The sequence below is a fragment of the Myxocyprinus asiaticus genome, chromosome 40 (genome assembly GCF_019703515.2).
Source record: "Myxocyprinus asiaticus isolate MX2 ecotype Aquarium Trade chromosome 40, UBuf_Myxa_2, whole genome shotgun sequence".
Lineage (NCBI taxonomy): Eukaryota > Metazoa > Chordata > Actinopteri > Cypriniformes > Catostomidae > Myxocyprinus > Myxocyprinus asiaticus.
The window spans coordinates 35,533,801-35,547,344 of record NC_059383.1 but is presented as its reverse complement, the minus strand read 5'-3'; the positions used below and the strand labels follow the sequence as shown (position 1 = coordinate 35,547,344).

Below are 13,544 nucleotides of genomic sequence, written 5' to 3'. Positions count from 1 at the left end.
GCCTAACATCTCCTTTTGTTTTCCATGGAAGAAAGACGTCATACAGGTTCATGGAATAACATGAAGATGAGACAGAATTTGGTAACACTTTATTTTAAGGATCAGAAGTTAGACTGTAATTAATGACTAATTATTGCACTTGTAAGTGACTAGTTATGGACTTGTTTGGCATTTGTAAGGCCTTCGTAGGCTGATTTCTTATATATGCCTTATAGCCCCTTTATATTTTGTTTTGTTACATTTTTCCCTAAAAAACAAAAGATATTAATAGCTCGAATTTTCCAAATTACACCTGTTATAAGTTCTCAGTGCACTGTGTGAATGTGCAACTTATAGGTGTAAAATAAATAAAGAAAGTGTATATCAGCAAAGCCATTTAAATGAGCTGAAATGCACAGTGCTGTTATACAAAAGTGGAGACAGTACTGTAGTTATTCTAGATGTTTAGTCTTTATAAATTGAGCAGTATACCAACAAATTATTTATAACGCAGCCCGTTTGTTGCTATTATTGATCCATATATAGACATCTAGAATGACGACTGTCTCTGCTTTTGTACTGTGTTGAAGCTCGGTTTGCTTTTCGGCACTTTTAAATGCCTTTGTCGAAATATGCATTCCATATTTATTTTATACCTCTAAGCTGCACATTCACACAGTGTACTGAGAACCAACTGTATAAAGGATGTAAAGTGTTACCCAGAATTTTCATTATTGAGTGATCTAAAGCTTTACACAAACTTTTGTTTTGTTGTTGAGTTATTAGTAGCAGTGCGTCTGATTGCCTGAAGATGGCCCCACACCACATCGTTCATCACATCTTACAGTGAACAAACGAACAAAAATGACATGTTATTTTCCAGACAGAGCCATTATCAGCGTCACGGTTGCAAATGTGGATATTCTTTCTGGCAAAGCATGTCACAGTTTGGATGACCTGTAAAACTCCTCAAAAACATTTTTTGAATTTTAAAACATAGGATTTAGTTTTGTAAAGATTTATAAGGCAGGTGACCCTTTTAAATTTGAAATGAAGTGTGAATTCCATCATAATGTTATTTTTGCTACAGTTATTATTACTACCGTAAAAACAAAGTGCATTGAAAATCAGTGTATTTGTATGTTTTCTGTCTCCATAGAGACGGTTGTTGCAGAGAGCATTGTGGTGATCAAGAAACTCCTGCAGACGCAACCATCACAGCACAGTGACATCATAAAACACATGGCCAAACTCTTCGACAACATCACTGTGAGAGAATTGTGCAAAACTACACAGTAGTGCATTGCAGTAATGTTATGTTGTTATTGTGTGTATACTTGTTTGCTGTACTTAAATGTCTTGAAAAATGGTTTTCACTCGTACAAATTTACACGTTTGTGTATGTGGTCTGACTTCATAATATTACGTCATTAAGTACCGTACTGGATTTTAATTATGGTACGATTTTGTTGTGTGTATACAGTAAAATTGGATACTTGGTGTTGTAGGCATGATGTAAAGTACTGTATATAATAGTTATATAACTTAATATATGTTTTGAGTTCCATGTATTTGTGATGCATTTCCTTTGCAGGTCCCAATGGCAAGAGCCAGCATCCTGTGGCTGATGGGTGAGTACTGTGAACATGTACCTAAAATCGCCCCTGACGTTCTGCGAAAGATGGCCAAAACATTTACCAGTGAGGAGGACATTGTCAAACTCCAGACCGTCAACTTGGCGGCCAAACTCTACCTGACTAATTCCAAACAGGTAAAATGGACATGCTTTTTTTTTTTTTTTTTTTTTTTTTTTTGTAAGTTTAATTTGTCTGGTTCATATGGTTGCACTACTGTATGTTCTTTCTGTATCATTTTACATTACTAATTTGTATCATTCTCATCCACTCTAACACAGACTAAATTGCTGACTCAGTATATTCTGAACTTGGCCAAGTACGATCAGAACTATGACATCCGAGACAGAACGCGGTTCATACGTCAACTCATCGTTCCAAATGAGAAGAGCGGAGCTCTGAGTAAATACGCTAGACGTATCCTGATGGCCCCCAAACCGGCTCCTGTCCTGCAGTCTGCCTTCAAAGGTAAAAACACATCCATACTGATCACACATACTCAATCAGATATCATTAGAGACCTTCTGATATTTTATTTTAACACTGATCAAAATTTAAGTCCCTTTGAAGTATTGACGTTCAGATCAGATTAGAAAGTATCAGTTATTTACTGGACACTTTTTGAAGTGACTTATTTTAGGAATAGTCCACCTGGATTAACTTGAGGTTATGTGTGGCGCTCAAAGGTACAAACTTCAAATTATTGTGATTTTCATATATATATTAGTTATTTTCATTAGTTAATTATTTGACTGGTTATTCCCAGCTTTAAAATATTTTTATCAGCTACTGTTGATATTGCTTTTTGTTTTGAGTTAATTGAATCATTTATGATCTCTATAAACATATTTACAGACCAGTCTGGCCATTCTCCTCTGACCTCTGTCATCAACAAGGCGTGTTCGTCCACAAAACTGCCGCTCATTGGTTGTTTTTTGTTTTTGCACTATTCTCTATACACTCTAGAGACTGTTGTTCGTGAAAATCCCAGGAGATCAGCCGTTAGAGAAATACTCAAACCAGCCCATCTGGCACCAACAATCATGCCACTGTCTAAATCACTGAGATCACATTTTTTACCCATTCTGATGGTTGATGTGAACATTAACTGAAGCTCCTGACCCGTATCTGCATGATTTTATACATTACACCGCTGCCACACAATTGGCTGATTAGATAATCGCATGAATAAATAGATGTACAGGTGTACCTAATAAAGTGGCCGGTGAGTGTATATACAGTGTATGTGTGTGTGTGTGTGTGTGTGTATATATATATATATATATATATATATATATATATATATATATATATATATATATATATATATATATTAGCATATTTATTTATATAAATATATATTAGACAGCAACATTTTTGTTGGTACCAATACCAGTGAAATTTCACTATTCTTGATGTTTGAAATTCAGTACCACTGTAAAAATTTATTTAAAAATTAATATCTATGTAAACATATTAAACTAAAACAATGGCATGTTACCTTAGTGTTACTTAATTAACTAAACACTGCTTCATGTTTTAAATTATTCAAGTAAATATTCATAATAATAAAGAAGTAACCTAAGTATTAAGTAAACTAAGAACGTAGTAGGCTAATAATAACATATAAATAAAGAGCAGTCAGTGGCTTTCTTTTTAATATTATTGTTTGATTAACATTAACAACATAATAGACTGCAGCTGATCGACGTATTAGGCTGCATTAGTGTGTTTACACTGCAGAGTCTTATGCACGGATAAGTTATTTTGATGCATGCCTTATTTGTTGCACCTGTTTGCATTCACGTAAGACATAAGTGACTGTTAATGTTAATCACTCGCGGGATGGTCATTGACCATGAAGCCATGGAAAATCTCAGGAAAATCTCTAGGTTTTCCCACACACTTGAGTCCAACATCTGCGCAGATGTTTTTTCCGTCTGCGCAGGAGAAGCATCAGAAGTGTGAAGCCATGCATTCGTACAGCTAAGAGGGAACACTGCTTATATTTAATTTTTTACTGCCAAACTCAGGCAAGGTTCAAGCTTACCACATTTCCACTACCCTCCCAAACCTTTAACCTCATTTTGCTCACGTAAGCTTAAAGCTTTGGTTCATGATAAAACAGTTGTGGCAATCCCATAGAATTGGTATGGTGTAATGGTCTGATTCCAAATTGCACAGCCACACCTTTAAGAAGTTCTGCTGACATTGATTTCTTTCACTCTTCTCCCTCGTTTCTCTATTTCATCACATCATTCCATTCCAGCGGGGCATCAGAACTTGCAGTATAAACTGAAAAACCCAACACCGTCATGGGAATTCTGCCCTGCAAGCCATGACAGCGACAATAACCTATAAATATCAATACAGCGTGGAGAAACGCTGCAACCGAGTGCATAGAATTGCAAAAAGCCATACTTATTTTCCCACCCTGAAGCTCTAGTTTTTCAACAGATTAACAGCGTGAATCTTGAGGCTACGCCTTCCTGTACAGAATTGAATTGTTGGATTTAAGCTAATTTGATATCTGCAATCTGATGTGAGTCAAATCCAGCAGCCCCGTCTGACCGCACACACCCATTCGTTCGTTTACTACTCCTCTAAGTACACGTACTTCACCTGCAATTAAATGCAGTAATTATGCTCACAAGCAGGAAAAGGGTGTTACTCATTTCCTCCTGTAGATGCATGGATGGATGAATGGATAGATTTCGGTGAAGCGCAGAAGATGTGCACCGTATGATTGATGCCGGCTGTCATCGGGGGTAATTTTTGTTGTGCCGAGTATCGTTTTCAGTGCTTGGTAAAGCATGTCCCACTCTTAATAGAAGGTAATAAAGTTTGTAAAGGCTGATTATGTATCTCCGTGATGAAACTCAAAGCGACACGTCTTTTAGTTTGTTTTTTTTTGTCACATGTGAGACATATAACCTGATCTCTGTGATGAAGGTGAACCGACACTCACTTTAATTCGGCTTTAAGAAGTTTTCACCTAAAGAACTCATCAATAGTCTGTACCATGTTGATAATCTACTGATAATACAATGGGCTTTTCTCAAATCAGTCATTCCACTCTCTTTTTCAGTCTGTCTCTCGGTCTATTACTCTGTCCTGTCTTTTGCTCTGTGATCAGAGTCGGGTAATTATTGGATACTAAACTAAAAGATAAAAACATTTTCGTAAAAAGTAAATACAGTTTTTTCAATGTTAAATGCAGAGACAACTAAAAGTAAGCCAATAGTAAGTTTGTTCCATAGAGAATTTTAAACACTGTGGCACTCTCAAAACATTGCTCGTTTGTTTTAGCAGTCCAACATACCTTTGGAGATTTTTATATAAAAAATAAAATACAAATTTTCAGTGTTAAAAGTGTTTATTCAGTTGGAAATTTTAAACACTGTGGCACTTTCATAACATTGCTTGTTTTGTTTGAGCAGTCCAACATAATTTTGGAGATTTTCTTTTTTTCTTCTGTTTTTGTTTTTGTAAAAAATAAAATAAACATTTTCAATGTTAAAAATATGCAGGGACAAATATTAGTAAGCCATATGTAGGTTGATTACATCGAAAATTGTTAAAACTGTGGCACTTTCATAACATTGCTTGTTTTGTTTAAGCATTCCAACATGACTCAGATTTTGCTAATATTATATGAAAATAAATGTGAAAATGTTCTGTTAACATTCATTAAAACTGAAAATATAAAAACATTTTTAAAAAATGTAATCAAACCCCAAATGAATCAATCCATTGCTGAATTGAACCAAAATGAAACTGAAATTTAAAGTACATTTGAAAATAGTATTAGAATAAAACAAATTCAAAATTAATTTGAAACACTAAAATTGTAGTAGCTTTGTATGGGACTGCTTGTATTCTAATGCAATAATTTCAGAATTGTCCCCATGGATTTTATAAATTAATATAAATTTCAATGCTGACATAAGCACACAAGCATGCAAAAAAATTGCTCGTTTTGTTTGAGCAGTCCAAAATAAGTTCTGAGATTTTGCTTTTTTTTTTTTTTTTTTTTTATGAAAATACAGGGTGCCCCCCAACCCAAAAAAATGGGGCAACTATGTTTGATTTCTCATATCTTAAAAATGCGTAAAGGCGTTTTTATGATTTTTGTCGTACTTCTATGACTTTTTGTAAACAACAAAATGACACCACTGTGACATTGTTGACAGATAAATAAGTAAATTGTTTGGCCCAAAAAAAATGTGGCCACATGGTGAAAGAGAAGCACCTAAGTTTGCTGCCATTGAAAACGTAGCAAAACGATTTACTTATTTATTTGTAGCAAGTTGTTGCTCACAATGACAAGAAGTGTCACTTCTACAAGTCGTAGAAGTATGACAAAAATCGTGCAAACGCCTTTTTAAGATATGAGCAATCAAACATAGTGGCCCCGGTTTATTAATTTTTTTGGGCACCCTGTAATTGTGAAAATGTTGTTAACAATTACTAAAACTGAAAATAAAAAAAATATAAAAACATACAAAACAAACATAATCATGCAATAAAAACCCAGTTGAAACAATCCATTGCTGAATCGACCCAAAATTAAACTGAAATTTTAAATAAATGTGAAAATATTATTAGAATAAAAACAAATTAAAAATGAATTTGAAACAGCAAAACTCAAGTATCTTTGGGTGGGACTGCTTATGTTCTGATCTAATGATTTTACATTTGTCTCCATGGTTACTTTAACATGCATATCTATGCTAATACAAGCACACAAACATGCAACTGCTAGTCTTTATTTCATTAATGCAGCATAAATTTACCCTATAACATTTGCAAAACATTTAACTGCCACTGTCATTTTTAATATTGGTAGTTAAGAGCCACCATGTGCGGAGTTATTTTCTTATTATGTTTATATATCTCTGAGTCAGAGTGATTATACGTTCATATAGGTTGTTATGGGATGTACCCAGTGTAATTTGAGAAGGGCACACTTGAATGCCATGGTATTTTTGCCAGTTTAATGGCAATTACCCAGCAGGTCTATTAAAGAACAAAGTACATTATTATCCATAGTTGGACCGATAAACTCACAGAGCCAGATTTTTGACTAAAGGCTTATAGTCTGGTCCACATTGCAGCTTTTTAAGCCAAGAACCTCCCACTTGGACAGGAAGAGACTGTCTGACTGACATTTAAAATAATCCTACCAAGATTAAAACCATATTGAATTTCTCTTGGCCTCTCTTTTTTGTTTCTCTCTCAGATCGGGATCGTTTTCAGCTTGGCACGCTGTCTCATACTCTCAATACACACGCCACTGGGTACCTGGAGCTCTCTGATTGGCCGGCTGTTGCTCCTGACCAATCAGTGAGAAATGTGGAGGTAGTAGAACCGGTAGGCCTCCCTTTTCTATTATTGTCTTTCCCCTGTTTTTATCCCAGATAATCCTCATAACACTTCTATCTATAAGCAATAAAATGGCCTCAGAGTAGAGATCAGTCTCAGTGTAGTGAGGATTTTATTTCCTGGATGTTGCAGCAGGTAAAGGAGGCTGGTGGACCAGCGCTTGGTAAAGCCAAATCTGCCAAATCAGAAGAGAAGTTCTACTCTGAAGAGGAGGATGAGGATGAGGAGGAGGAGGGCAGCAGTAGTGAGGACAGTAGCAGCAGCAGCAGTGAAGGTAAAGTATTGATAAGGAGTTTTGTGATACATTTGTTTTTGTTTTTTTTGGTATCTGTGTGGCTGGTTTTATGCAAATGTTTCAGTAAATTAAGGCCTTTTTGGTTCAAATCTTTATAAACTGTTTTACCCAAATGGATAGTTCGGCAAAAAATCTAAATTCTGTTAACATTTTCCCACCCTCATGGTGTCCCAAACCAGCATGACTTCCGTGGAACACAAAAAGAGATGTTAGGCAGACTATTAGCCTCAGTCACCATTCACTTTTGTTGCATCTTTTTCCATACAATGAATGTGAATGGTGACTGATGCTGCCTAACATCCATTTTTGTGTTCCACTGAAGAAAGTCATAAGGGTTCCCTTATGATTCAGTACACTTGACATTGAGTCTCTTAAGCTGATGCTAATGGAGAGTGTCCTTCTACATGACCTAGTTGAAACCTTCCTAATTTACAATAACGGCAGGATTTGCTATGGTGTTTAAGCCCCGCCCTTTTAGGCGTGAAGCTTTCTGGTATAAAAGCGGGTGCACAAACACCATTCCTCAGAATTTTCTTCCTTCAAGACAGCGATTCATCTAGAAGCCTTCTAGTACTTCACTGTTGACATACACGAGTCAGCGGGCGGGATCTTCAAGGCAATGAGAAGACTCTCCGCTCCCCTGCGGTGTTCTGGCGAACATTTACTCCGTGTCGCCGCTTGATACTTCACTGGTGAATGGGTTGCTTCAGCATCCTGATTCCCTGCATTGATTCGGCAGGAGTTTTGTATCCTTATAAGCAATTGTTGATATTGTCTATATGTGTGTGTGTGTGTGTATATATATACACACATACATACATACATACACCGATCAGCCACAATATTAAAACCACCTGCCTAATATTGTGTAGGTCCCCCTTGTGTCACCAAAATAGCGCCAACCCGGATTTCAGAATAGCATTCTGAGATGCTATTCTTCTCCCCACAATTGTAAAGAGCGGTTATCTGAGTTACCGTAGACTTTGTCAGTTCAAACCAGTCTGGCCATTCTCCGTTGACCTCTCTCATCAACAAGACATTTCTGTCCACAGAACTGCCACTCACTGGATTTTTTTTTGTTTTTGGCACCATTCAGAGTGAATTCCCAGGAGATCAGCAGTTACAGAAGTACTCAAACCAGCCCATCTGGCATCAAAAATCATGCCATGGTCCAAATCATTGATCACATTTTTTCCCCATTCTGATGGTTCATGTGAAAATTAACTTAAACTCATGACCGTATCTGCATGCTTTTATGCACTGCACTGCTGCCACACGATTGACTGATTAGATAATCGCATGGATGATTGTTGGTGCCAGACGGGCTGGTTTGAGTATTTCTGTAACTGCTGATCTCCTGGGATTTTCACAAACAACAGTCTCTAGAATTTACTCAGTATGGTGCCAAAAACAAAAAACATCCAGTGATGGCAGTTCTGCAGATGGAAACGCCTTGTTGATGAGAGAGGTCAACAGAGAATGGCCAGACTGGTTCGAACTGACAAAGTCTGCGGTAACTCAGATAACCACTCTGTACAATTGTGGTGAGAAGAATATCATCTCGGCGAGGACAAGGAGCGTGATGATGCTTTGTGTCCTTTCAAGGCCGGTCGAAGAGCTTGGTCTCGAGTGGTCTCCTCCAGAGCAACCTGAAAAATCTCGCCTTGAATGATTCTTGCAGTCCGGACGCCGTCAAGTGACCACGTTCTGCAGATCTGCCCCGTTCTTCCCGGAAGTTCATAAAAAAACTGACAAAATCCTGGCGTGCGCCCTATTCAAGCACTGTCAGTTGACAGTTAATTTCTAGATTTTGGTTGGGGTCTTTCAAAAATCACTGTCAAACCTAGGAAAGGCTATGTGCCTAAGGTTCTAACCACACCCTTCAGAGTGCATGTGGTTCACCTTCATGCCTTGTTCCCTCCTCCATTTAATTTGGATGAGGAACAGTCCTTGCATTTGTTATGCCCTTTGCGAGCGCTACACACATACGTTGAGCATACCCGCCAAATTCAGACTGTCTGACCAGCTCTTTGTGTGCTATGGAGGACGCACGAATGGAATTTCTGTCTCCAAGCAAAGACTTTCTCACTGGATTGTTGAAACAATCGCCCTGGCTTACAAGTTGCAGTGCGCGAATTGCCCAGTTGGTGTTAAAGTACACTCAGCTAGAGGCGTAGCCTCTTCATGGGCATGGACGAATGGTGTGTCCTTACAAGACATATGTTTTGCAGCAGGATGGTCTTCTCAAAACACATTCGCAAGGTTTTACAACTTAGACGTAACATCTTTCTCATAGCAAGTCCTCTCTGTCTAGAGCGCTTGCTATTTCACTGGCCAAACATATACTTATGCCCCACTTTTTAAGTACAGGCTTCCTGACATTTTACACAACCGCCTGTATTCAGACCATTGTATTTCCCAAAAGTGACAGGCACTTTCATTGCAAATAAACTTTCTTCACGACTGGATTCGTGAAGGGGTTAATTCATACTATATGACCATTGTTCATACAGTATATATATTCTGAGTGTTCACCTCCTGGCTCACCATGAGGGTCATGTGGCATACTCATGTCGGTCACCGTCCCACGGGACTGCGGCGTCATGTTTATGTCAAGTAGTTCGGTGTGATGGGACTCTGTTTGCCATTAGTGTCAGCTTAAGTGACACAATGTCAAGTGTACTGAATCGTAAGGGAATGTCTCGGTTACAAATGTAAGCTGTAACAAATAAGCTGGCCGACTACGGTTTTTTGAGTTGCAAGCAATGTGCTCTTTATCCCTCAGTCAGAAAATTCTGAGGAATGGTGTTTGTGCACCTGCTTTTATACCGGACAGCTTTGCGCCTAAAAGGGCGGGGCTTAAACACCATAGCCAATCCTGGCATTAATGTAGAAAGGTTTCAACTAGGTCATGTAGAAGGACACTCCCCATTAGCGTCAGCTTAAGAGACGCAATGTCTCGTTCCCTTCATCTCAGGGAACCGAGGTTACATACGTAACCGAGACGTTTGGATGATGATGACATGATGACAGAATTAAAAAAAATTTGGTGAATGTGTGTGTGTGTATGTGTGTATACAGAATCAGGAAGTGAATCTGAGAGTGAGGTGAACAGCGAAGATTCCAACAAGAGTTCCAGCCAATCAGAGAAGAGCTCCAGCGAATCAGACTCCGACAAGAAAAAGAAAACATTAAAAAACAAAAAACTACAACAGCAGAAACCAACAAGTAAAGACAGGTACCAGTCGCGCTCCATCATTAAAGGGTCACAACACCCCCTGTTTCAACACAGTTGAGCTCTCACCACATTTTTAAATGATGCACCCAAAGTGGGTGGGTACTTGCTTCATGGTACTATCAACTCTTTCAACTGAGGCGCATCAGAGTTTGAAGCACTGGTCATGTGCATGGCAACAACACACTGACAAACATGCTGCGCTCGCTTGTCAAAGGGTAAAGGCCACGCCTTCTCATGAATAAAATCGAGAACACAATTTTTAATGTTTAAATGTTCCTCAAAAGCTCAAGAATGTAATTTCTTTGTCTCTAGCTCCACCAAACAAAATTGCAAAAATGAACATTGTTTTCAAAACAGCTTTCTAAAAACGCCCCCTGTCTTCCATTGATCAAACAAACAGATAGTCCCGCCCCCAACTCACGCCATTGGTCGGGTCAATGAAACAATGTAAGGAATTTTCATAGAGCATTTTAAACTGTGATAGGAGCTTTAAAGACATACAGCAAAAGTGTTTTATTCTAACGAAACACTACAGTGAGATGAACTGAACTACCACTATTCTTAAAGAGACCATTTTAGCGCTTTTATTACTTATTAATGTAAACTCAAAATAAATGCTTGTATATTGTATTGTAATGATTTTAAACAGTAACAGCTCAGATTATTATAATATATGCAACTTCATCGCATCATTTTAATTGCTAGAATGTAGAATTTTTACATATTTAAAAAGCTCAAATGTGATTATAACAGTGATGACAAACAAATAACTTGTCCAGCACTTCATAGTAACATAAAATTTGGATTTTTTATATGTTCAAAGATAAAGGCAGATGGTGCTTGAGTTAGGCTGTTGCAATTTTAGCTAAGTGTATGTATTTATTTAAGTGTGTGTACAAGTGGATGCACACATTATAGATCTGGCTTTTGTAGATGTGCAGGAAGTGTACAGAATGAAATAATGTGTATAGGGTGTGTAATTGTGCGAGTGTGTATGCTGCTGCATAAAACGTGACTTATAAAATGTGGCATCAATAATCTCACCCTCCATCTGTTCATCTACACACACACACACACACACACACACACACACACACACCGACATATGCACACAGATTGGCAGCAGTTTAGAAATTCAAGTGAAATTGTTGCATATGAACAGTGATAATACACAAATGCAGATATGTTGAAAATGGAACACACACACCATAATGGCTAAACACAGAGGCAAACGGAATGACCAGTACAAACCTGTGCCATTATCATTACATTTTCTCTCTAAGCGCACACACACATCAGCTGTGCTGATTGTTGTAGTGTTACATTCCTGGAGTTGACCCTGCTGCCTTCATTAGTGACTGTAATTAAACAGCTTACCCGAATGACACACTCACACCTGTACAATTCACACTTTGCCTCTTTTGTTTGCTGTTCTCTCCGTCATTGTAAGTAATTTAAGGCTCTCACCCACATTCTCACCCACTGTGAAATGCTCTCATTAACACACACATACAACTTGCTTTAATGCTGCATTTGAGCTGTGCACACTTCAGTGGTGTGTGTGTGTCACTCCTTGTTCTCAGCAAATGAAATCCAAATTCCAAATTAATCCATTTAATCATCTCACAATTAATCAGATTCCCTCTGCTAATTCAGCCAGCCCTCTCTCTCTCCCTCCACCCCCCTCTCTCTCCCTTCCCCCCCACTCTCTTTCTCCCCCCCCCCCCATCAGATTTTGTAAATGATGTCCCTTTCGAGGGAACAGTTATCTTGGGCTGTCAGAGCTGGTTGGCTGGTCTTAATTGGTTACTAAGACCTGGTCAAGCTGGTTTAGAGGGGTTTTAGGCACTTTTTAGCTAGGTAGACTGGGAGACCAGCTTAAACCAGCAAAGACCAGCCAGCCAGGTGTGTGTGTGTGTGTGTGTGTGTGTGTGTAAATCACAGTAAAACCCGATGAAGTTAACTCAAATCATTTGGGGAAACCAATTGCCTTAAACCCATTTTTACAACTTTTATGTATGAGTACTATGCACTTAACATTTAAATTTAGTTTATATATATATATATATATATATATATATATAAACTAAATTTAAATTAAGTACAGTGTGTGTGTGTGTGTGTGTGTGTGTGTGTGTGTGTGTGTATATATATATATATATATATATATATATATATATATATATATACACATACATACAGTACTGTATCACTTGTGAAAAAGGTTGCATAGTGAGGATGTCATCAAAAATAATGCCATAAATAGTTTTCATTTATCAGTTAACATCATACAATGTCCAGTAAACATAAAAAAGCTAAATCAATATTTGGTGTGACCGACTTTGCCTTTAAAACAGCACCAATTCTCTTAGGTACATCTGGACACAGTTTTCTTGGTTGTTGGCAGATAGGATGTTCCGAGCTTCTTGGAGAATTCACCACAGTTCTTCTATCTATTCAGGCTGTCTCAATTGCTTCTGACTCTTTATGTAATCTCAGACTGACTCGATGTTCAGTGGGGGGCTTGTGGGGGCAGTGCCATCTCTTGCAGAGTGCCCTGTTCTTCTATTCTAATCTTTTCTATTTGCAAAAGTAATGTTTGGGAGTCTAAAATGTATTTTTCCTATTGACATACTAAAGCTGAAGATATAGATAACCATCTTAAGACAAATGTTTTTGTGAAACATCTTATGTGCCTAAAACTTTTGCACAGTACTGTGTGTGTGTGTGTGTGTGTGTGTGTGTGTGTGTGATATATATATATATATATATATATATATATATACTGAACAAAAATATAAATGCAACATGCAACAATTTCAAAGATTTTACTGAGTTACAGTTCATTTAAGGAAATCAGTCAGTTGAAATAAATTAATTAGGCCCTAATCTAATCAATGCATATGGAAAATGTCTGGGATCTTTTATTTCAGCTCATAAAACATGGGACCAACACTTTACATGTTGCGTTTATATTTTTGTTCAGTGTGGGTGTGTGTGTGTGTGTGTGTAT

The 13,544-nt window shown here is 37.7% G+C and overlaps 1 protein-coding gene across 1 annotated transcript in view; it reads left to right on the top strand.

Annotated features, from left to right (window-relative positions):
* The window catches only part of ap3b1a (adaptor related protein complex 3 subunit beta 1a), an 86,811-nt gene that overhangs the window by 36,051 nt on the left and 37,216 nt on the right, over positions 1-13,544 (top strand). Inside the window, exons 14-19 of the mRNA XM_051681115.1 lie at positions 1,139-1,248; positions 1,574-1,750; positions 1,895-2,081; positions 6,856-6,986; positions 7,131-7,272; positions 10,375-10,531. Of these exons, the coding sequence (XP_051537075.1) occupies positions 1,139-1,248; positions 1,574-1,750; positions 1,895-2,081; positions 6,856-6,986; positions 7,131-7,272; positions 10,375-10,531 (904 nt within the window). The remainder of the gene's footprint in view (positions 1-1,138; positions 1,249-1,573; positions 1,751-1,894; positions 2,082-6,855; positions 6,987-7,130; positions 7,273-10,374; positions 10,532-13,544) is intronic.